Source organism: Grosmannia clavigera (genome assembly GCF_000143105.1).
Source record: "Grosmannia clavigera kw1407 unplaced genomic scaffold GCSC_140, whole genome shotgun sequence".
Lineage (NCBI taxonomy): Eukaryota > Fungi > Ascomycota > Sordariomycetes > Ophiostomatales > Ophiostomataceae > Leptographium > Leptographium clavigerum.
This window is the reverse complement of record NW_014040801.1, coordinates 3,638,761-3,662,167: the sequence shown is the minus strand read 5'-3', so window position 1 is coordinate 3,662,167 and position 23,407 is coordinate 3,638,761. Positions and strand designations below refer to the sequence as shown.

At 53.9% G+C, this 23,407-nt stretch overlaps 8 protein-coding genes across 8 annotated transcripts; 4 read left to right on the top strand and 4 right to left on the bottom strand.

The window, feature by feature from the left end:
- Positions 1–1,121: 1,121 nt before the first annotated feature.
- CMQ_775 (uncharacterized protein) lies at positions 1,122–1,555 on the bottom strand (the record flags this gene model as incomplete). Its single annotated transcript, XM_014317854.1, has 2 exons — positions 1,122–1,320; positions 1,485–1,555. 2 exons carry the CDS (start codon positions 1,553–1,555, stop codon positions 1,122–1,124), a joined length of 270 nt encoding a protein of 89 aa, XP_014173329.1.
- A 1,419-nt stretch (positions 1,556–2,974) lies between these two features.
- Positions 2,975–5,168, bottom strand: CMQ_1483 (uncharacterized protein; the record flags this gene model as incomplete). Its single annotated transcript, XM_014318562.1, has 2 exons — positions 2,975–4,753; positions 4,812–5,168. 2 exons carry the CDS (start codon positions 5,166–5,168, stop codon positions 2,975–2,977), a joined length of 2,136 nt encoding a protein of 711 aa, XP_014174037.1.
- A 1,011-nt stretch (positions 5,169–6,179) lies between these two features.
- CMQ_916 (salicylate hydroxylase) lies at positions 6,180–7,658 on the bottom strand (the record flags this gene model as incomplete). Its single annotated transcript, XM_014317995.1, has 1 exon — positions 6,180–7,658. One exon carries the CDS (start codon positions 7,656–7,658, stop codon positions 6,180–6,182), a length of 1,479 nt encoding a protein of 492 aa, XP_014173470.1.
- A 4,348-nt stretch (positions 7,659–12,006) lies between these two features.
- On the top strand, positions 12,007–13,878 carry CMQ_1020 (maltose permease; the record flags this gene model as incomplete). Its single annotated transcript, XM_014318099.1, has 5 exons — positions 12,007–12,216; positions 12,284–12,544; positions 12,603–12,851; positions 12,928–13,234; positions 13,298–13,878. 5 exons carry the CDS (start codon positions 12,007–12,009, stop codon positions 13,876–13,878), a joined length of 1,608 nt encoding a protein of 535 aa, XP_014173574.1.
- A 298-nt stretch (positions 13,879–14,176) lies between these two features.
- Positions 14,177–15,284, top strand: CMQ_827 (glutathione transferase; the record flags this gene model as incomplete). Its single annotated transcript, XM_014317906.1, has 2 exons — positions 14,177–14,309; positions 14,374–15,284. 2 exons carry the CDS (start codon positions 14,177–14,179, stop codon positions 15,282–15,284), a joined length of 1,044 nt encoding a protein of 347 aa, XP_014173381.1.
- A 1,469-nt stretch (positions 15,285–16,753) lies between these two features.
- CMQ_1608 (uncharacterized protein) lies at positions 16,754–17,245 on the top strand (the record flags this gene model as incomplete). Its single annotated transcript, XM_014318687.1, has 1 exon — positions 16,754–17,245. The coding sequence occupies one exon, from the start codon at positions 16,754–16,756 to the stop codon at positions 17,243–17,245; it is 492 nt and encodes a 163-aa protein (XP_014174162.1).
- A 736-nt stretch (positions 17,246–17,981) lies between these two features.
- Positions 17,982–19,094, bottom strand: CMQ_409 (L-asparaginase; the record flags this gene model as incomplete). Its single annotated transcript, XM_014317488.1, has 1 exon — positions 17,982–19,094. One exon carries the CDS (start codon positions 19,092–19,094, stop codon positions 17,982–17,984), a length of 1,113 nt encoding a protein of 370 aa, XP_014172963.1.
- A 1,567-nt stretch (positions 19,095–20,661) lies between these two features.
- CMQ_1363 (Fe-containing alcohol dehydrogenase) lies at positions 20,662–22,360 on the top strand (the record flags this gene model as incomplete). Its single annotated transcript, XM_014318442.1, has 3 exons — positions 20,662–20,691; positions 20,793–21,184; positions 21,295–22,360. The coding sequence occupies 3 exons, from the start codon at positions 20,662–20,664 to the stop codon at positions 22,358–22,360; spliced, it is 1,488 nt and encodes a 495-aa protein (XP_014173917.1).
- Positions 22,361–23,407: the final 1,047 nt, after the last annotated feature.

The following is a 23,407-nucleotide window of genomic DNA, read 5'->3' as shown; positions in this document are numbered from 1 at the left end:
AGTTGAGCCTAGGCCGTCTATTTGCCTGCCGCTGGCATGTCCACTCTGCACGCCACAACATTCAATAGCTGGCCTGCGTTGCATGTTTTCAGGCCCTTCAAAACAAAGGTCAGTAATACGACGTATAGCCATAGCCAACCCAACACCGACAACCGAGCCTCATATGCACCGCGACGACTACAAAAAATTATCAGCGAAGGCTAGACGAAATGTCATGGTCCCGGAGGGGCTCGAACCCTCGACTTTCGCATTACTTCACCCGACAGGCAATGTATTAGTACGATGCGCTAACCAACTGCACCACGGAACCGATGCTGCTTGATGAAAGTGACGAGTCGCTCTGAAGCTAGAAAAGCACGCCAGCTGAACGTCGGACTGCCGGTGCGAGATTCGCAAAAGCCGGGCATCATTGCGTTCTGGTTGCCATCTTGTGGTTATGGCCGTGTAAGTCGTCATTAGGGGCGCAGTCAAAGCTTATCTGCACGTAGAACGCAATCATAAGGGGATTTTGGCTGTAGATAGGCCGAACAAATTATGAAGATGGGTTCGGCCTCTGCCACTTTCTGCCAAGCTTCAGTCCTCACTCCCCACTCATATCGTACCAATAGCTACGCAAACTATGGCCAGTGATGAGTTTGGTATAAATTACGTAAAATCGAAGCGCAAGTAGCTTGACTGACAGTTGAAGCCATGGTGGCCTGGCTCTTGTTGCTCTGCCAGCCGACAGGAATATGCTTACTCGTGTTATTTTAGGCGCTGCCTCTCAGCTTTGGCGCGGCCACCGGGAAATCGTCTGCACGGCGCGGCACGATTACGGCCTGCGTGGTATGGGCGGCGGGCTCTGGCTTGCGCTGAAGACGAGGAAACAGAGATCGAAATGGCCGCAGAACGTGGGACAAATAGAGAGTCTGCGTATTCCGCGTGTCAAGATTGCGGCTGCCTTAAGTCTGGCAGTCGCTGTCACCGTCGATGTGCTCGCCACAGGCGCTGTCGAGAGCGGAGGAGACCGCTTTGAGGTCCCAACATCGACGCGATCATTAGGCAAGCCCATTGCAGGTCCACCATAGCCTTCATCTTCAGCACATCTTGCAGCGGCATGCGGATCGTCGCCGTGGCTCCTGTCAGAAGCATACGACTGCTTGCCGGGATCGCTGCTGCGAGCCCGCGCCCGAATCTGGATATGGGTCGCTAGAGTGCTGCAGCAGCTCCTCCGACCACTCCGTCCACAGAGCAGCCGCCTCTCCAGAGGCCAGTCCGAAGTCGGTTGGCCTATCGCGCTCGTCACCTGCCGCGGTAGCTAGTGAAACTGCAGAGTAATCTCTGCTGCAGCAGCGCGGTCGTTGCCGTCGCTGTCTCTGTACAAGTAGAGCGCCAAAGCACCTCATGCCCCAGTAGCCCAACGCCCACCATTTGTGCAGCTGGCGCTCAAGCGACACCATGTTCCTAGCGCAGTCGCTGCTCCGAATAGATATACAAAAACATACCGCTTCTGCAAGATCCTCCTGTCATCTTGCTGGTCGCTCGAGGTAGCGCCGTCAATGACCTGCTGGTTCATCTGAAGGACTGCTATTATCAGCTTTAGTATATGTAGAGAGAAACAAACTCTGTCACGTCTCCTTCAAACAAACATTCAGATCCACACAAAGGTCTCGGCAGCCAAAAACGTCATGCCGAGATCGCAAGCTGCCTCGCGCAGCTTGCGGGTTTAGCCATCGCATAGCGAGCGCCGTGCCTTCGGGGACCTACGCCGTCTAGAAACGGGGCGTGCACCCACGCTGGGCGTTTGGCTGGATCAGTGTCCACTGGGTAGTCCATAAGGACTTGGATTTTGCTCTGGTTCGACATTGTTCTGCGAGCGATCGTCAGCCTATCGCTACCCTGTCGCGCGGACTCTGTTGAACTGACTTACCACGCGTTGGGTTTGAAGAAAAGGGGCTGGAGAGAAGGAGCAGTCCTACAAGATCAGGCGAATTTCGTCTTAGATTCTAGGTATCGTCCAATCTTCTTGTATTTTGAGGCAACAAGGAAGCCGCGAAATCAGACGTCTGATTGCGTCCTGAGGACCGGTTGACCTTGCTTTGAAAGCAAGGTGAAAAACGTCTGAAGACCAGACAAAGGGACGTCTCGGCTCCGTCGACCGAGAAAATAGCTGCACCGCAGCACGATGCGGGCGCTCGGTCAGATAGGCGAGGGCCAGAGACGAGTCTCTAGCCTCCCGCCAGTCTGCCGCCTCGAGTAGCTAGGTCCCGCAATGCGTTCTGATGCTTCAAGGGAGGTGGAGAGGTGTGAGAGAAAGAGCAGGGGTATAGCGTGTGCGCTGCTGAACTGTGTAAGGTAATAGGTTGCAGGTGTGAAGATTTGAATATTTTGCCACACTAGCTACTATTAGTGTTTGGTGCTCCGACTACCAAGTCACCAATAGCGTCGGCCTATACGGAGTAGCAAAATCCCCTTTCGTTCAGTGGGCTAGCCTCTCAACCTTCTTCTGTACTCCGTAGGCACTGCTACAATTATCAAGCTAAGTGCTTACTTACCTAGAGGAGTAAGAATGTAGACCTGGTACGCTTTACCCATTTAGATAAAGAGGGGGCAGACTATGTAAGATACGATACTGCACGCTATATGTTGTATGCCCCTTGGGAAGCGAAAAGGATACTTTTGAGTACTCTTAGATGTATACTGTAGAAATTGTTATAGCGCAACTATATAGCAACTTGAATAAAGTTACTTTGTGCGGAGTACTCCGTACAGGGATTTGATATAGACGCGGACCCTAAATCATAGCGTTCCTATCAATTTCCTTGGGAACTCCGCCGTATATACTCTGTATGCATAAATACTGGCTGCCCTTTAAGGCGTACGCGTTCTTCCAATTGCACCACAATCAATGTAACATGTTTTCGTTATCGTTCATACGCCACAATTCGCTCCAACTTCAGCCAGGGCTCTTCCGTGTTGCGTCATAACATTCTCCTCACATATACCACCGGCCCAGCTTGAGTGGCGCCACGGACTGGTTGCCGACGGTGGTGAGGCCGATACGGCCAGCCTCAGCGTCTGGAGCGACGTCGCCGAGCACGAGGCGGACGTGCTTGTGCTTGCGAGCCCATTCGCTGCCGGACCAGGTGGAGTTGCCGGCAATGCGGCCAGGGCCGAGGCGATTAGGCAAAAAGGCTACGGCGATGGTCTCGAGCACGTCGGGGGCGATGATAAAGAGGTGCAGCACGCCGCTGAAGATGCCGGTCAGGACGACGGCGAGAGAGCAGATGGTGAGAAAGACGAGCCAGACGGGTGAGTAGTGAACGATGATCCGGGGCTTGGCGATGACGGAGGCGGGGATATCGAAGATGGCTGAGTTGTCCTGCCGGGCGGCAGCGGACGTGTTGAAGGCACCGGTGAGGTACTGGGGCACGGTGCCGATGATCAGGATCGTATTGAGCACCTGGGCCAGACGTAGCTCGAACGTGGTCACGTCGACGGTGTCGGCCAGTACGGTGTCGTAGGGACTGCTGACCGAGGCGCCGACGGCGTGGAAGGGAAAGGCCATGTAGACGGGGATGGGGTCGAGGGCCTCCATGACGCTGCCGGACTCGGAGAAGAGCATGGTGACGAGGTAGAGCAGCGCGGACGCGTCGTTGGTTGTGCCGGCATCCAGCACCGTCCAGTTGCTGTCGAAGCCGCCTGCACGGACGTGGCTGCTGCGGCTGCGACGCACGCGTGAGGGCGTGCACGTGCTGCTGCCGCTGCTGCCGTTGCTGCTGTCCATATCGTCGCTGCTGCTGCTGTTGGTTCCCGTGCTCGGGCTACTGTTGGCCGTGCAGTTGACGTCGGCCTCGACATACGTCGTCGTCAGCAAACACTCGGCGCGTGTCAGGTTGCCTTCGGACGACAGGGACTCCCAGATGAGCCGTCGGGCCGGACGGGTGATCTCGTTGGTCAGCATCTCCGTGACACCGGTCTTGGCATCGGCGCATGGCAGCGACACGGCCAGCTGCAGGTACATGGTCGACCGAAGGGGCGCGTACCACGTGCAGTCAAAGTCGCCGCCCGGCTCCGTCACGTTCTCGGCCGTGTAGTTGGTAAAGGTCGTCTGGGCTGAGAGTCCGTACACCGGGCACGACACCGCTAGGTACGACCCCGGCAGCACAAATTGGTTTGTGCCCGAGGCCGACAGGTTGTTGACCGGCACGCCGACGAGCGACGGGTATGTCAGGTTCGTGGGCGTCGGCACGTCCAGCCAAGGCCCGTCGGCCGCGACATCATTGCTGCTGCTGTTGGTGCCGCCCGCCTGCTCAATCATCTCGATCGACGGCAGCCGGACGTTGCCCCAAAGGTCCTGGTTGCGCTTGTTGAGCAGGCTCGCGCTCATTATGGCCGCCACGGTCGGGTACTTGACTGTCAGCAGTGACTCCTGCGCCTGCAGGGCGAAGCCGTACTGGTACTCCTGGAAGGTCTGCATCGCGTATAGGCCCGTCGTCGACGCCGGCTGCTCGCTGACCAGCCGGATGACCCGCAGAGCCGCCTGGCCGCCCAGCGGTGACAGACACCACAGCAACAGGATGAAGACGCCCAGCAGGTTGACCGATCGCAGCTTAACGTGTGTCGCCACGGCCCGGTAGATCGACTGGCTGCCAATGTACTGCTCCAGCGTGGCCACGCTGATCCCGCTGCGCGTCTGGACCCGGAACGTCGCATAACGCCTGAGGGCACCGCCCAGCGCTGCGCCAAACAGGACGGGAAACACCGTGGGCGTCTGCCGATGGTCAGCAGGAGGCCGGGTGCGTGCAGACGGAGGGGAAAAGAAGACACACGTATTGGGCGATCCGGTCCAGCCGACGGCCCCAGGAATTTTTCGAGTCGGCGTTGGAGCCGTCGGCCTTGAAGACGAGCCAACCAAAGGTGAGGAAGAGCACGCCCAACACGGTCATGCACAGGTCGACAAGAAAAAAGGCATACTTGCTGGCTCGGCCCACGATCAGCTGTTTTGCTTCTGGTGGCGGAAGTCCGGCCGGTTCCTGCGGCAATGGCATCTCGTGAGGCCAGTAGCTCGTCTCGGACGTTGCCGGCGATTTCTGCGGCCATGCCATGCCGGATTGTATCATGTACGCCTCATCTCCAGGCAAGTGCGTGTAGACGGGCGCCGTATGTGGATTCGCTAAATTTTGCATCGTGGAGGGGGTGGTGGGCAGCTGATGGCGGCGGGAAGGGTGATCTTACACGTCGAGGAAGCGTGACGAGCCTCGATGGGATATTAGCGCCGCTCTTCGTACTGTCCATCTGCTATTATGTATCTATCTTACGGAGTACTCCGTATCTTACAGATAAATCGCCAGCCAGGCCTTTTTCGACAGGCATATTCAAGCTTATATCACGCTAAGCCCTTTATGTACGTACTAATCAGGACTGCTTATGTAACCCCAAGGCTACGAAAATAGAAAACTCCGCAGTTGCGGTGTACTATGGAAATGAACCGAAATCTATTGCGATTTTGATTTACTCCGTACGAACAACGAAAGCTGCTACCACCAACAACGAAATGGCTTCGCCTTGTGGGCCTCCACCACCTATTTCGACCTATCAGACGTATGAAGAGGCCGATAAAGCTATCAATGAGCATGCTGCTTCAAATGGCTACCGTCTAGTCATCAAGCAATTCAAGCCTTCGAAAGCAAAGTTTACAAGCTGCTATTACGCTTGTTACAAGCACCGAAAGCCCCAACAAAATCCGAGTACAGCAGAGACGCACCCGGCAAAGAGGCGGAAAACTAGTACACAAATGACGCACTGCCCTTTCAGTATGAGCATTCAACAAGTAGCCGACGGCTGGGCTGTTTCGGCAGCAAAACATACCCATAACCACGCTGCTGCTGAAGACATTATGCTGAAAAACGACAAACTTGCCTTCCTTTACAAGTACGCAGACGAGATCGACACTCTTGCGGCAAACTCAGTGCCGCCTCAGTCGATTATCGAGAGCTTGGTGCAAAGAGACAGCCTTGCGAAATTGATCAACAGGCACGACATCTACAACTTTGTGCGAAAAAGGCGTACAGAGCTTAAAGTTGCCGAGACATGAACAAGCACGAGATCAGTACACATTAAGACACGACAACGCAGCAGACATTTGAGCAGTATAATATGTATTGTTTGTCGTTCTAGCTCGATCTCCGATGTAAGCTTTACGCAGCGATAGCGACGGCAAGTGGGCTCGCCTTGGCTACGACATCCACGGCCAATGGCAGTTCTGCAACGCCATTTGCTACCTCCCTCGAGCTGTCCTTGACGGCCAACTCCACCGACTCGGCATTCTGTGCCTTGGCTTCGACCCCGTCCTGCTTTTCTTCCTCCTCGTTCAGGATCTGCTCGACCACATCCTCGACACGGTACAGATACACCCAGCCGGCACCATTGTCGCCCGACCAGACCCGGTTGACTCGCTCTGCGATCTCCTCGTGCAGCGGGAGATTCTCAGCGGCCACGGCAGCAGCAGCGGCAGCGCCACGGTCGAGCGTGTCGTAGAGATTGGCATAGTGCAGCGAGCGGGCACGGTCATAGACGGCGAGGGCGGCGGAGAGTGGACGGTGGCCGGCACGGGCCCAAGCGAGGGCACGGGCGAGCGTGTAGGCGTCCTCAAAAGCGAAGCCAGCACCGGCGCCAAACGCACCCGAGAGCGGGTGGGAGGCATCACCAAGGAGAGCAACACCGGCAGCAGCTGATCGGTTCTCGGGCGTCCGCACAATCGTCGTCAGCCGCGGCCCGTTAAAGAGGGCAAATTCCTGGGTCTGGCCGCTGTCGGCAGCAAGGCGCAGGATAGCACGCAGCGGCGGCGCGAACTCGGCATAAAGCGGCAGCAGCCGGTTGAGGTCAAACGGCTGGCCCCAACTGGCCTTGCTGGCGCGCTCGCGCTCCTCTTCGTCGGCGTCCTGGGCACCCGGCCGGATCCGGGCCGTCAGCTCAAAGTCGTCGCGGCCTAGCGGGCTCGTGAAGACGTATTTGCCGCCGACAAACTGCCAGAAGACGGGCGCTCGCGGGATGCCGTTGATGGCGGCTACGTCCGACGCCCGCAGGATCGTCCGATACGCTGACTGCCCGTTGTACTGCAGCGTGTGGCCTGGGGACACAAACTGCCGCACCACGGAACGGATGCCGTCCGCACCGATGACGAGGTCAAACGTCGCTGTCTCGCCGTCTTCAAAGGCTAGCCGGAAGCCTCCGGAGCTGCCGGCCTCTTCCAGGGCCACCAGCTTCTTGGACAGGCGGATGCGCGAGGCGTCCACGGCCGACAGCAGCGCGCGCTGCAACTTCGACCGCAACATCCGGCAGCTCACCTGGTGCGGCGGCGTGTCGGCCGAGTGGTGCTTCTCGGCCAGCAGCACGCCCGTGACGGCGTCACGGTGCTGCGCCGAGCTGCCGTCGTCGGGCCGGAAGAAGTCGCGTGCGTCGATGCGCTCTGCCATGCCAAAGCGCTCTAGAAGTCGCCACGTGTGCCGCTGCAACGTGATCCCGCCACCCGTCTCGCTGATCCGCGGCTTCTTCTCATACAGAGCCCAGTCCACTACCGGCGGCTGGTCCGGCCGGTTGAGCTGTCCCAGGGCAATCGCTGCTGCCAGGCCGCCCGGGCCGCCGCCAATGATTGCAATCTTCCACGGGTGAGTCATTGTCTCTTTGGTACAGCTCCTTCAGTGTTGACTTCTTTCACGCATCAAACGGAACAGCAGGGGGGATCTTCAGGACGGAGGCTTCCAGGCGGCGATGGATGTGTAGGCAAAGGCCACAACCAGGGAATAGCCGCTGACGACGCCGATACTGCCATCGTAGTATTTATACTAGCCGTACTTCCGATGGCGTCTTACGATCTCAGAGAATTAGGGCAATGATATCTGGCGATGCAAGTCTATTTCTGCGCATACGCCAGCGAGAATCGATTGCGTCATTCGGCTGCATTATTGTTCACGTTCTTATCTTGGGTGGTGAAACAATCTGATTACTTACACCAGCACGTGCTATTGATCCTGTGACTTGGTACTGAGTACTGCCTGGGAGGAGGTTAAAATTGCTGTGCAAATAGGGAAGCAGCTTGGCTACCAAAAGTCCTTTCTGACCGCCTTTTGTCCCACTATTCGCACTAAGTCTAATTAGGAAATATATTTTCAAATTACATTCCGTCTCCTTTTTGGTGCATCCTTTCGTCCCTCCCTATATTCATTACTACCACCTAAAGCGATTACCTGCTGAATATGCCACGGTATCCTCTCAATCCACTCCCGAATACGGTCTTGTTTTAAGTCTGCCCACGCACGCTGCCAGTCTGCCTCTGCTTGTGCCTTTGATAAAGGCGCGCCAAACTTAGTAGTCTGCCTTTTTAAGTGCATCCAGCATGGCTCGATCATATTTAAATCTGGTGAATTCGGGCACCAAATCAGCCTTTGAACGTCTGCACGGTTGTATACAACTGCTTGCGAAGCATGTGCATAGGCTAGAGCTTAGTCTTCTTAAACTAAGAAGTTTGCACTGCACTTGCGGGCAAAAGGTATTAGCTTTAGGATAATAATATGCTTTTGGTAGCGGTACCAGTTAATACCATTACCGCTCTTACGAGTAGCTTTGCCTGTTTGCTTTGTAAACTTCCATTGCGGCTTTTGTCCTAGTAGATTTCGTAGCCTAATACAACGAACACTAGTCTTAAGCTCCTATGCTTTATAAAGTTGTGGTTCTATTTACTAATTCTATAACGCCAACTCTTTTTCTAACTCTGCACGCTCTTTTGCAGTCTTAGGATGCTAAATATAGAACGGTCCTTTGTTATCGTATGCAAAGCATCCCTAGAACATAAATTCAGAGTATCCCTTCTACCTTTCTTAGATATAAGATTGTAAGAACCTTTTGTCTAGAGCTCTCTAAACTTTGTAGCTCCCCCGTCGATGGCAAAGAAGAACAGACGTTTCATTAGACTAGATTACTTTTTTCTAATCATCTAATGTCTAGTGTTTATAGCGCAAGCACTAAGCTAACCGCTCTTGTTTCATTAACTCTGTTAATCTAGGCTTTTATGTTAGTTTTGTCTTCTTCATCCTAGCGTTTCGGAGAGTGCGCCAAACTGTTATTGCTGAAACGCTACTAATTTTATGTGCTAAATAAGCAGTTGTTTTTTCTCGTCCGTAGCGGTCGGTGCGAACCTTTGTAAGAACCTCTTCTTTAACTAGTTCTTGCTTTCAAGGGCGGCCGGTTCGGTTACCGTCTGCAACGTGGATATCTGTTAAAGGTGTACTTGGGTAGGCCAGGTAAGTCAGGCAGGCAAGGAGGTATCTTCTTAACAGGAGGAAGCAGCCGTATATTCAATAGCTAATTCTTGCCTTCTACACTCTAAGGGAGTGCGGGAGGCGCTCTTTATCGTAGGCGCACCTCTGGCGCACCAAGTGCGCAGGACAGGCGCGACCCCGTTTCTACTTGGCCCGTGCGCTAGCACGTGCTGTGGCCTGTGCGCAGACTGCGCCACGCAGCCTGCGCCACCAGCACCGCTTCTAGTTCACGATGTGCATCTAATACACTGTGCGCATACTGCGTACGGCTTGCGCGTAGCCTGCGTCGGTCCCCTTCCTGGGGCGGCGTTACAATATCGAGTATAACCGGCGGGCGTGCATTAATATTAAAGCCACGGCTAATAGTTTTATCAAGAAGTAGATGTACCTGCCGTGCAGAAATACCAGTAAAGGCTTCGATTTGATTATTCGTAGCACCGAATAGCTTTAAGCTAAGGGCCTGCGCCCGGGTAGCAATATCGTATGAAGGCATAATGAATTAGATGTAAGAAAAAACAAAAGGCGCGACGGCAGCAGCGGCAGCAGCGGCACGGAAATGTAAACAAATAATTCTGCCGGCATTATTTAGATTTGTGGGTCTAAGGCGGTCAGAAAGGACTTTTGGTAGCGACCTCTGTACTGGGCCTTGGGAAAGGAAGGTGCGAGGGAGGGGCGAGGAGGGGTATCAACTACCCCTCCTCCACCCCCCCTCTGAGGGATAGACTTAGCACATTCAATCACCGTTTTCGAGAGCCGTCGAGGCAGTCGTTTTGTTTTCTGTTGTTTTCGAGTGTTTATCACGCGTCTTTCACTTGCGTCGGATGAACCGTGCCAAAATGGGTTAGAAGTGAGGACTTGTGGCACAGGATGAAAGATACATGTACCCTGTGGCGTATGGCGCCAAGCCCCACCTGTTTAGTAGGGGCTCATGCACGTCGGCATAGTTCGGAAGTAACTACGGAGTACACACAGCAATACGCATGTTCTCGGGGCGCCCATAATTGACAGCTTGATGTTCGAGTATGTCTACGTGCATAGTACTCCGTAAGCGTCTACGACGTACTTGGGACTTGCGGCCTACTGGTGTACATACTGTACTTTTATTACACTGTGAAGACGAAGGTACTGCCTCGTACTCACACTCCGTAACCTAAAATACGTTTCGTGGACTCAGCCTGGGTACATAGGAACGGCACAGCATGTGATTATTTCAGGTAGTAGATTGATTAAGAGTACTTCGCCGTGGAGAGATGCCAGCCTAGCCGATAGTAGCTTGCATCCTACCTAAAGCACACTCACTACCACAGGTTCGCCACAAAATTGCCTCAATCGAATGGCCAGTTGCATCCCGACGGTCCCTTCTAAGAGAATGCAGCTCGTAACACAACTCATAGTCAACAGTGCTAATGACCCTCTGCTTGTCCAGTACTCTGCATTTTACTATTAAACTTGCAAGCCTGGTCCCGAAATACGGGGACAGAGTTTTATTGCTACATCTCATACGATGCACTACTATATTTCTCGCTGCTATTAAGAGCCTATGCAGGCAATGACTCTGTTATGATCAACGAACTTGCTCTCCTGAATACTTATCTTGTCGTATCCGCACCATTCGCATCATCAGACAACATCGTGACCGCGATGCCCATGCTTGATTAGATGAACACTAGCCAACCTGCATCAGACAACGTTTGGATCTCGGAACAGGTCATGCATATGCTACATACGTATGACATGTGGCGACGCACTTCGCAGCACGAATCCGGCTGGTCGAAAGCGGGCGCGATGGGCCATCGATTTCTACCCGTTTGGTGCCACCGCTCTGATTATATGGTCTGTCATGCTGTTTGCCAAGCTTCCTGCATCCGTCGAGCCGTGGTAGTAAGCGACGCTACGGGAGATAACACGGCTACCGACCAGTGAGCGAACCATGCGCCGAACAGTAACGTATCATCCAGTCACATCGCAGCCTCGGCCGGCGATAGTGCAACTCGTACTCGGCAGGCTAGTGTAATAAAGGCCAGGCAACCCCGCACGCCGCCCCCTCATCTCCGCTACAGGTAGAATTTACCCCAGATGCGGCAGGTGCTAACGTGGATGCAGCTTAGTGCTTCAGCATTCCTCCAACAACAAGCTGCACGTCTGCTACAATCAGTCCACCCATACGCAAACAATGGTCCCCGCCTCTCCACGGGGAAAGTTGGAGTCGCCTTTAGCCGAGAGTGAGCAGCGACAGGTTGCAAAAGGTCGATCTTAACCGCACCAGTCACACGCCTTTCCGCTCCTCCGCCCGAGCTTAAGCCTAGAGAGGACGTGCTCAGTGCCTGAAAGCAGGCCGGCTGTTGTCCAGCTTCAGCACAACTACGGGGCAGCATGACAGAGGACTAACTGGAACAGGCATGCAGGATTCGGCAGTGTCATATCCACCTTTCCTTTGTCAACCTATGACGCCCCCAGAACTGCTAGCAGCCCAATTATCCACGTATCACACGCCCAGAAATACAAAATCCGGGGACACGATGTCCAGCATGGCGTCAACTATCGTATTTTAACCGGAAACTTATGCGAGTACCGGTTGCCGGTGCGGCATGGTATGACCAGACCCCGGTCCCTTTGGCAATATATTAACTCGGGTTAGGCCCCGTGGCCTCCTTCTCTTGCTTCTTCATCTCGACCGAGCACATCAGCCACTACTACCTGAGACACCATGAGCGATTCAAAATCGGCCACAGGCGTCACCGACGTGCACCATGAGGGCGATATACCCGATGAGAAGGACCCCAAGGTCCTGGCCAATGCGGATCTCATGAATGATGCCTTTGACGGCGAGAACCGCGAACATGAGATGGGTGCTTGGGAGGCGTTTAAGAGCCATCCATGGGCCTGCTTGTGGGCTTTCATCATGTGCTTCACTATTGTCAGTCAAATCCGTCATTGCTTGGTTGAAGTGCATGAGTATCCAGCTTACTAACGCTCAAATCTAGGTCATGGAATCATTCGACATGTTCCTCAACACCAACTTTGTCGCTCTTACCGCTTTTCAAAAAAACTTTGGCGTCCCCGTCAAAGGAACTTCCGATTATTCTATCCCGACACGGTGGCAGAGCGCTCTCTTCCAGTCTGGTCAGTGTGGTGCCTTTGTTGGTGTCTTCATGGCCGGTCCCATCACCAATCGGCTGGGCTACCGCTGGACAACCATCTTGGCTCTCGTGCTGATGAACGCCACTATCTTCATCTCCTTCTTTGTGAGGCTCCCTGAAATCATTGAGGTGGTGACATAATCTAACGGCCGTGTCTCGCCAGGCGGACTCTCTTACCGTCCTCGTCATCGGCCAAGCTTTTGAGGGTGTACCCTGGGGTCTCTTCATCGCAAACTCCCCTGCCTATGCTAGCGAGATCGTTCCTCTCGTCCTCCGAGGCGCCTGCACAGCGACACTGCAAATGAGCTGGTCTATCGGGTCTATCATCGTCGCTGCAGTCACGTATGTCTACAACAGGAAGTCCGGCCAGTGGGCTTACCGCCTGCCTCTGGCCTTGCAGTGGATGTTCCCGGTAAGCCTCTGTTCTTTACTACTACTCTACATCTTCGCCTGCACGGGAAGCTTACGCTGACTGATCTCTCGTCTAGACCCCTCTCTTGGTTCTCGTCTTTCTGTCGCCCGAATCTCCCTGGTGGCTCATTCGCCGTGGCCGTAAGAAGGAGGCTCTCCGTTCGATTGAGCGCCTCGGCGACAGGGCCGGACAGAACGCTCAACAGACGCTGGCGATGATGGAGCGTACCGTCGAGATCGAAGCGCAGATAGGCGGATCCCCGACGCTGCTTGATCTCTTTAAAGGCACCGATTTGCGGCGGACAATTATCACGTGCTTGATGTATGCATCGCAGAACTTTGCTGGTAACCTGATTGCAAATCAGGCCACCTTCTTCTTTGAGCGTAAGTCAAAGCCCCGAGACAGACGTTGACAAAAGGGAACTAGAAAGCTGACTCCCCATGCAGAAGCCGGAATTTCGCCCGAGAAAGCCTTCCAGCTTAACCTGATCAATTCGTGCCTTCAGTTTGTCGCCAACGTCTGCTCCTGGTTCCTGGCTTCCTGGTTTGGCCGCAGGACCATCTATCTCTGGGGCACAGCCACCAACATCACGCTGCTCTTTATCCTCGGAATTTGCGCATCGGTCGAGCAGAACCACAAGACCAATCTTGCCCAGGCCTGTTTGGGTGTGGTCATCTCGTTTGTCTTTGCCGGTTCGCTGGGACCGATCTCGTACACTATCATTTCCGAGACATCATCCGTCCGTCTTCGGGCCCTGAGCACGGGCGTCGGTCGTGCTGCCTACTATGTTGCAGAGATCCCGATGATCTACCTGGCCTCGAAGCTGCTCAACACGACGGGCTGGAACCTTGCGGGCAAGTGCGGCTACGTCTGGGGAAGCACGGCTTGCGTCTGCTGGGTCATGGCCTACTTCTTCCTTCCCGAGCTCAAGGGCCGCTCCTACCGCGAGATCGACATCCTGTTCAACCGCAGGCTCCCTGCCAGGAAGTTCAAGTCTGTCGTCATCGACGTCCAGGACAACCATTAGAGGGTTTCTGGAAGAGCCAGTCACGAAGACAATGTACGATCGTATTATGAGATACCGTGAGGGATTTTGTCACCGGTGCACTGTCCATGCCGTTTCAACGTAGCTTAAATCGTACGAATGTATATAATCACAACCTTAGTAATGGTGCCTGTGGTGCGAGTAGAAGTTAGTCCAGTATCACGTGCTTTGACATCACTGCAACTTCATCTCATCGGATATACGGAATGTGCGTCTTCGACCTACGTCCACGCAAAGAAGAGCGTTCTTTTATAAATACCACCAAAGAGAACCTGTCGCAATGGTACCTCATGTCCGGCCGAAAGCCACGTCTGTGGCGGCGCATCTCTCCGGTGCAACGCCTTCATGGCACGGCCAAATAACTGCGGACGGGCCGTTCAAGCCAGAGACAGGCCGGTACCACCTATATATCGGTGAAGACACATATCCCAGTCAGACGGGGTTTCTCCCAAAAATGTGCTAATCGCCTTTATGCAGGTCTCTTCTGCCCGTTTGCGCAGCGGGTGAACATCGTGCGACACCTAAAGGGCCTGCAGGAGCTGCTGCCGATGTCGGTGGTCAAGCCGTATCCAAAGGGAGACGAGACGGGCTGGCCGGGCTGGGTGTTTCCCACGTCGGAGACGGAGTACGCGGGTGCGACGCCGGATGCGCTGTTTGGTGCGGCATACCTGCACGAGATCTACTTCCGCGCGGATCCGCAGTACGCCGGCCGGTTTTCTGTGCCGGTTTTGTGGGACAAGACGGACAGTACGATTGTCAACAACGAGTCAGCCGAGCTGATGCGTGACCTGCAGACGGCCTTTAACGGACTGCTGCCGGAGCGAGACGCCAAGTTGACGTTGTACCCGACGCGGCTGCGAGCGCGGATCGACGCTGAGACCACGTGGCTGCAGCGCGACCTCTGCGTGGGTGTATACCGGGCCGGCTTTGCGACGACGCAGGAGGAGTACGACGCCGCGGTGCCACGGGTGTTTGCGGCGCTGAATCGGCTGGAGCGGCTGATTCACAGAAACGGCGGTCCGTTTGTGCTGGGGGATGCGCTGACAGAGTTGGATGTTCGGGCATATGCGACGGTGGTCCGGTTCGACGTCGTGTACGTGCAGCACTTCAAGTGCAACCTCGGGACGATCCGTCACGACTACCCTCAGGTGAACAACTGGCTCCGGCACTTGTACTGGGACGTTCCCGGCTTCCGCGAGACGACCGACTTCCGCCATATCAAGGAGAACTACACCAAGTCGCACCGGGACATCAACCTGCGAGGCATCACGCCTATGGGGCCGTGGCCCGACGTCGAGGCCGACTACGAGTCGGACGTGGCCAAGGTGCCCGTCGGGGGTGTGTCCATGCCGGTGGTGCTTGAGCTGGAGAAGACACTGGAGACATAGATGGGCTGTAGAGGTCACGTGTCAAGAACGGCAACAGTTAAACCTATAAGTTCTTGAGACCTAATTCGAAAAGTTACGCGTATAAAATCTTCAAGATAATCACTATAACTTTAAGTGTAATTACTTGAACGTATATCTAGTATAACCTCGTGTAGAGAAAGGGAAGAATCCTGCACCTTGGCTAGTCAGAAGCTCTTTTCCATTTTTGTTTAACGCAAGTGTCGTGTTCTAGACTCTCGCCTTCTCCTCATTTCGGTGGCGTTTTTGAACGAGTCACAACGAGCCACAACACAGTCTACCAGACCAACAAATCTAGACTACTAAGAACGCATGATATTCGGCTTACGTAGCAGCTAGTATAATTACAATTTTGTTTCTGTTATGGCGGACTTCTTCCAAGGAGGCTACATTGACATGTTGACGTAGCATTCACTGCATCGCCAGCGTTTCTTTGATGTTTAGTTCTAACCTTCTTTAGTCAAGCTTGCAGTACTAATAGTAGCGCTGACATTGCTTTCTACGAGTATTCATAGTCGTGAACAGTACCGGACGTCTGACGCTCGACGCCCGACGACGCCCGAACCCATGCGGCAAACGAGTTTTCTTATAAATAGTACATGTGTAGTCTTATGTTTATAGTTTTTGAAATGTTCTCGCATGTGTTCTACCAACGCTTCCCAAAATGCCCAACATAGGAAACAGGGAGGAATCTAGTGACAGAAATAACAATTCCCGTCGAATGGCGGAAAGAGAACGAGAAAAGGGGCGTAAAAAAGAAAAGAAGACAAAGGCACCAAAACTGGACAAGAAAGAGGAGCACCGAGAACAGACAAAAAAAAGAGAAGGTGACAAAACATAATCGAGCAGTCGAATGGTACCAGGCAGTCAAACATTACGCCACCAAGTAAAGCGGCTACATTACGAATCACTGAACGCTACGATCAGACATGATGAATGACACACACCCCGGGGGCGAGGAGGCCGATGGCAACCAGGTGATGAATGATGTAAACGGAGATGCACAACAACAACAGCCAATTTCTAAGCGAATGTACGAGGCAGTTAGAGATGAGCTATTCTTTCCCTTTTACGAAGTCAAAACGGTTGACAACAGCAAAGTCTATAAAGTTTATGACTGCGAAGTCAGCCTCGCAACTCTGCAGCGTCTGAATATCTACGGCATTCAAAAAGACTTGCTAGATGTTGTCAGAAAAATTGTCAAAGACAAAGAGTTCGAAGTATCCGCTCAAAGAAGGCCAGCGGCGGAAACAACAGCGGTAGCAGCAACGGGAGAAGCAACGATCGCAGTGGTACAGCCACCTGCGGAAACACCGTCGGTTGCCCCAAGAACAACCAAGGACGAAGTAAGGGTCTTGATGAAAGAATATTGTGAGTGTCAGTCCAAACAGCGCACGGTTCTCGGCATCGGCTGACACAAAGGGCAAGGCACTGCTTGGCGAGATTGGAACATGATTGCAAAGGAAGTGTCCACTATCGACAAAGATCACTTCCGCTTAGACACACATCACGAACATTCCCGCGATCTTTTTCAAGCGGCGGGGCTTATGGAGACGGCCTTGGTCAAAGAGTACGCCTCAAATGAAGGACACGACAATATCCCCATTGAGTGGGACGAGCCTCTCTCGGACCATCTACCAGGATTCGGCCGCCACTACAAACAGCACACAGAGAAGCTGGAGGATACTTTTTGGCGCTTCTTCTGGGCCTTTGGTTGCGGAATATCACTGGTCGGCCCAATGCTGATAATGGTGCTGATAGACTCGAAACTCGCGAAGCTGCTAACAGCGTCCATCGCTATTATTCTCTACGGTATCGTCGTGGCGATCATCTCTGCTGAACTCATTCCCGGTATAAAACTTCCCGACTTTGGGATCAGGGATGTGGTGGCAGTCACGCTGGCTTATGCAGCGGTTATGGTTGTGTTTGTTGGAGTCTCCTAGGTTGTTCGATGAGGGAAAGGACAAAACCGGCTTCGGGATTCGTGATTTGGTTTTGCTGGTATTTCTAGTCTTCTCAGATGTCATTTTATTTACGCAGCATCGTCTTACTAAGTAGCAAAAAGTACGAGGATGTTCCTACAAGCACTGCATTGCAAAACCAAAACCAATAGTATCCTTTTCAAGGGGACATTCACTTCTACTTTTATGACATGGAAATTGAAAGGCCCTATCATAGTCGTACTTTGGGGCAGTTTCTATGGCCTGCCAGAAAGAACAGAGCTATGAGTGTTCGGCTACAGTACTTCTCTCATCAGGCGGCATTTACGGCAAATATTCAGAAAAGAACCGCCGTGCGTCGGGGGTATCAGATATACCACCCATTTCGAAAACGAGGCAGGAATCCAGGTGCACGTGGCGTAAGAGCTACAAGTTAGATTCCCGCCATCACAGGAAACGATCCCGGCCTCAAATGCAGAATGTTGGCTATCCAATGACGAAGGCGTCAGATGTTCACTTTAGTCCCACACGTCGGTTAGAGAAAGATACGCATGACTCTGCGGTCAGCATGCAATGCTACACAGAAAAGTCCAATCAGCGGCTGGAGGGTGTTTTTTCTTGACAGAATTATGTGCAGAGGATACAATGAATATAAAGGTACACCTGTCTCGAGGACAGTTTTTTGTCTACAAGCTAACTCAGATTAACATATTGATTATGTCCGAGGCTGTCTATTCCACTAGTTGCTGAACTCGAATACCGTGCGCATCTGCTCCGTACTGTAGCCTGCATTCAGCGCCAGCTGCAGCATAATCCGAGCTTTGGGTGGGCTCAGAAACCCTCCACCAAAGCCGTACTCGACGCCGCCATCCAGGTTGCCTTTGGCGACATAGCCGTCCATGGGGCGCCGCGAGTAGACGATGGCGGTGCCGTTCTCCTTGATGGCCTTCTCGGCAGCTGCGTTACCGTCGTCGGTCCACGAGCCGGCGCCCGATCCGGCAAAGACGAGGCCCTTTGCGCCGGTGGCGACGGCTGCCGGGATTAGGGCTGCATTAAGCTGCTGGTAGCCGTACAGAATGTCGACCTGGGGCATCCCATCGGCCGGATCGTTCGCCATGATGTCAAAGTAAGGTCGGCCGGCCGGCAGTACGGGCGGGTAGTAGAAGACGGGGCTGATGTCCTCGAAGACGCCCAGGAAGCCCTGTTCGTAGGCCTTGAAGGTGTCGAGGGCATTGGCATTGGTTTTGGTGGTGTAGTAGGCGCTGGCGATGCGGTCGTTGAGCACAATCATGACGCCACGGCCACGTCCCTTGGCCGAGGCGGCCAGCGTGACGGCCGCGAGCAGGTTCATCGGCCCGTCGGCGCTGATGGCCGTAGCCGGCCGCATGGCACCGACCACGACCACCGGTTTCTCCGTGCGCAGCGTCAGGTCCAGAAAGAAGGCCGTCTCCTCCATTGTGTCGGTGCCGTGGGTCACCACCACACCCGCGACAGTCGGCTCATCGAGGGCGGCCTGGATCTGCTGGCTGAGCCCGACGAGCAGCGTCGTGTTCATCATCTGGCTGCCAATGTTGCTGTACTGCACGCCGCTGACGTTGGACGCATTGCGGATCTCGGGCACCGCGTCGATAAGAATATCCACCCCCAGCGCACCAGCCTTGTAGCCGGTCACCTCGGAGGAGGAGCTGGCACTGCCGGCAATGGTGCCGCCCGTGGCGAAAATGGTGATGTTGGGCAGGCTGCTATTGGACGTGTCCCGTGCCGACAGCAGCCCTCTCGGCAGCGAGATCGGAGAACCCTGGGCGCCGATGGCCGAGGCGGCCGCTATCACGAGTTTTCGGAGGGACGGCATCTTGGAAGTGCGTTGGCTGAGGATGTAGCATTTGCGGAAGACGGAGTACAAGGGACCTATATAGGCAAGACATTATCGCTCGTAGCCCAAGACACATTTTACGCTTTCCTTGTTAGGCCTCGATACAAACGATCTGATAGCGTCCGCGTGGTCCGGACTTCCACAAAACGGCCTTGCCAAGACGCAGATTTCCGCAGAGTATATCACCTCCACTGCAGAGCTACGTGCTTGGCGAGAGATATTACAGACTTCCTGAAATACGGGGCTATCAATTGCCGCATTCGCTATCTGTAAGCTGGAAATATGTCTCAAGTTGCCGGCAACTCTTACATGTCAAAAACAAACCGCCAAGCCTCCGGTTATTTCAGAACAGGACAGCCAAGACATCTCACCTTGATATTCGATGTTTCTTTTTACAAGAAAACGTTACAGTCAGAAAGAGAGCCAGAAGCAGCATGTCATCGAACTTTATCAGCGCTCTGCATGCATGCCTTCACCTGTAGATCGGTGAGCAGGACCATATAAATAGAAAAAACCTACCCTGTAGCTCAATCAGATATCCGTTCCATAAGGCATGAACGCTTCTAGAAAATCCAAACACGTGTCAAATCTGTTCTAAGCATATTCGGACATCCAGCTCTTGACCTGGAGATCGTTTCCGTTACCAGTCATGCCTGTCACCTTAGGAGCTGAACTGTGGATACGGTGATCGGCAGACTCGGTTGCGGTTACTGACAATGACTTCAGCAATCCCGGCCCGGTCGTGGCTATCCGAGCACCTTCAACGCTACGCTCGACCATTAGAACGTCCCACATGGACGTTTTCGTCAATTCCAAGTGAGTCTGAGCGACTCCACAGTTCTTTCTATCACGTCATCTACGAAGTATGATTAATAAGCAACTGATATTCTAAGCTAAAGAAAGCCGTGTTCCGGCCTTTTGTGTTATATGCTCGAGTAAAACTTTCCCATACGGTTCGTCCACCCACTTTATGCGCCTGTTCGCCACATTTCGTCCTCAACGTAGCTTCTCCTCGGCATAAATCTTTACCGACTTTAGAATTGGAAATGTGTGGCAGTCACTCTGGTTTATGCAGCGATCATGGCTGTGATTGTTGGAGTCCTTAGTTTTTGATGAAGGGAAAGGAGAAAATAGCATGGTAAATTTGTAATTTAGTTACCTATTCCGTCTTCTCCCAGACCGACTGTATGCTATTTTAGGGCCATCTTCCCGCTTCTATTACAGATCATTTGAGATAAAAACGAAAGATCGTACCACAGTCGTAAGATACTTTGGGGCAGTCTACACTTATGCCAACTTCCGGCGCCAAGTCACATGCTTGGGCACGTTTTCTGCATAGAACGGCTCGAAACGACCCCACAAATCCCCGTATTTGGAAAGTGGAGACGAATGAGTCTTAGCAGAGATATTGCCGAGCTTTGGTCTGCCAAGCTTCGATCTCCCCGCTCCCAATTAGCAACGGATATCCGATGGTTTGGCTGTTTTTCTATCCTGATCTCCTTTTCCCAGATCTAGTTGTTTTAAAAGCTCGAGCTCTTCTGTCACAATGGTAGCTTCAGTGAGGGTTGTGCCCAATGTAAGTGACTGTTAGGGCTATTTAGCTTAAGCCGAAGAACCGACAAGACTGCCAGGCACGGAGAGGGGGAGTGTTGTGGGCTAACAGTCTCTTAACACTAGGCCTCTGTGCGAGCTGTGAGTTTGCTGCGGAGCATCCAGTTCGGGCACCCGCCGTCCTGTCCCTGCCACTCAAACCCGGGCCACCATCACCATCAGCAGGGGTCTGCCGTGACACCGTACGCTCGCCGGTCACGACGGGGCTATGCGACGCCGCAGCAGCCGCAGAAGGAATATGCGTTTGAGCTGGCGGCGTCGTCGATCCGGTTTGGCAACGGAGTCACGGGCGAGATCGGCATGGACCTGCAGAACATGGGGGTCAAGAATGTGGCCGTCGTGACGGACGGGACGGTAGACAAGCTGCGGGCGATGCAGCAGGTGCGCGAGGCCTTGGATTCAGAGGGCATCCGGTTCAGCGTGTTCAACCGGACGAGAATTGAGCCAAAGGACGAATCGTGAGTGCATTCTGTCTGCCCGGTTTTGTCCTGTTTTCTTTCCTTCTTTCTTTCTTCTTTTCTCTTGTTTGTCTTCTTTCTTCTCTCTACATTCTCCTCTGACTTTATAGAATCCTGGAGGCCATTGCATGGGCTAAGCCACTGGCCCCCGATGCCTTTGTGGCCGTGGGTGGTGGCTCCGTCATGGACACAGCTAAGCTGATGAACCTGTACACGTGCTACCCGGAGGCGGACTTTCTCGACTTTGTCAACGCGCCGCTAGGCCGCGGCCTGCCGGTAGACCGCAAGCTGCGGCCTCTGATCGCGGTGCCGACGACGGCGGGAACGGGCAGCGAGACGACAGGCACGGCCATCTTCGACCTGGTCTCGCGACGGGCTAAGACTGGCGTGGCGCACCGCAACTTGAAGCCGACACTGGGCATCTGCGATCCGCTCAACACGGCGACAATGCCGGCCGCAGTCAAGGCCAGCTCCGGCCTGGACGTGCTCTGCCACTCGCTCGAGTCCTGGACGGCTATCCCGTACACCGAGCGCGTGCCACGGCCGGCCAACCCGCTTCTCCGACCGGCTTACCAGGGCGCCAACCCGATCAGCGACATCTTCTCGCTCAGTGCCCTCCGCAGCACCGTCCGCTACCTTCCCCGGACCGTTCACAACCCGGACGATGACGAGGCTCAGTCGCAGATGCTGCTAGCCGCCACTCTCGCCGGCGTCGGCTTCGGTAATGCTGGCGTCCATCTCTGCCACGGCATGTCTTACCCGATTTCGGGCCAGAACCCCGGCTACAAACATGCCGGCTACGTCGTCGACACACCCATCATCCCCCACGGCGTCTCTGTCGCCGTCTCTGCCCCCGCTGTCTTTCGTTTCACCGCCGCCTCCAACCCTGACCGCCATCTCCAGGCCGCTGAGGCCTTTGGGGCTGACATTACCAATGCCAAGCGCGAGAGCGCCGGCGAGATCCTTGCCGATGCCATCACCAACTTTCTCGATCTCCTCGGCGACCAACCCCGTGGCCTCAGGGACCTTGGCTTCGGCCACGAGCACATCGACGGCCTCGTCGAGGGCACCATCCCCCAGGCTCGCGTTCTCATGCTGGCCCCTGGCCTCGCCAAGGAGCTACAGGAGGAAAAGGACCAGCTGCGCCAGCTGTTTGAAGATGCCATGACTCGTTAATGGGCCAGTTCGGCGTATCTTCTTCTTCGACCATACATGGTTGTAGAGACCTTTGCCTTGAAAAGCCAAAATTAGAGCAAACCGAAGCAAAATCTCTTTCCCCTACAGATTGACCAAGAACTGCATTCGCCTGAGGAGAGTTGTCAAGCTGTACATTGATAGCAGCTCTACAATATGGCTCCTGGGCAGGATGACCAGCACCTTCTGCGACAGGCTCTCCGGTACATGTTTTCCACTACCTAGTCGAGCTCCTGTACTCAAAACCGAATCCAATTCTCAACGATAGCACCAGCTTCAGGCAATCTCAGCATTAGGGATTGCTCATGAAAACCCATGCTCGATGCATAAAGCTGTTGTTTTCTTGCACAAGTCGATGAATTCCTCATGGCTTATCTCTTTCGTGGTCGCATACCTAAGCTTCAGAATGCTTTCAGTCATGCGCTGCAGTCCAGCTTCGCCGTTGCGCGGGGAGATTTCCCATTTATTTCCATTCCGTACATTGTAGAGTATCGTCCGTGGAAGCCTTCCGTTGGTCTGAGTAGCAAATAGGTAGGTGTACATTGCTGCCTGCAGAAAATCCTCATGAGACAACCGGGAGACAAACTTGATTTCCCAGATACAGTCGACGATCTTTTCTTTACGTCGGCCCGGAGAAGTAGACATTGCAATGATGTCGGCTTGACCATTGATTATCATCTCCCGATCTCCCAAAGTAAGCATCCGACTGCAACTGGCTTCGAACTCGAAACATTGACCTGCCAGCAATTGAACTCCCTTCTCAAGTCGCCCGACAGCCAGCTGGAGATCCCCGGGAGCCATCCAATTGAACGGGTGATTCTTCATCTGATTCCTCCGTGGCACGTACTTTGTGGCTTCCGCAACGTATGCGCATGCTCGTCTGCAAAGCCATGGGATATATCGCTCCGACCAAATCGGAGGAACTACATCAGATGTAGCTTCTACGTCCACGCGGAGTGTCTTCAATGTTCCAGACAAATTATGCTCAAAGGCTGCAGCAACAACGAGGCCATTTATGTCGCTCACAGT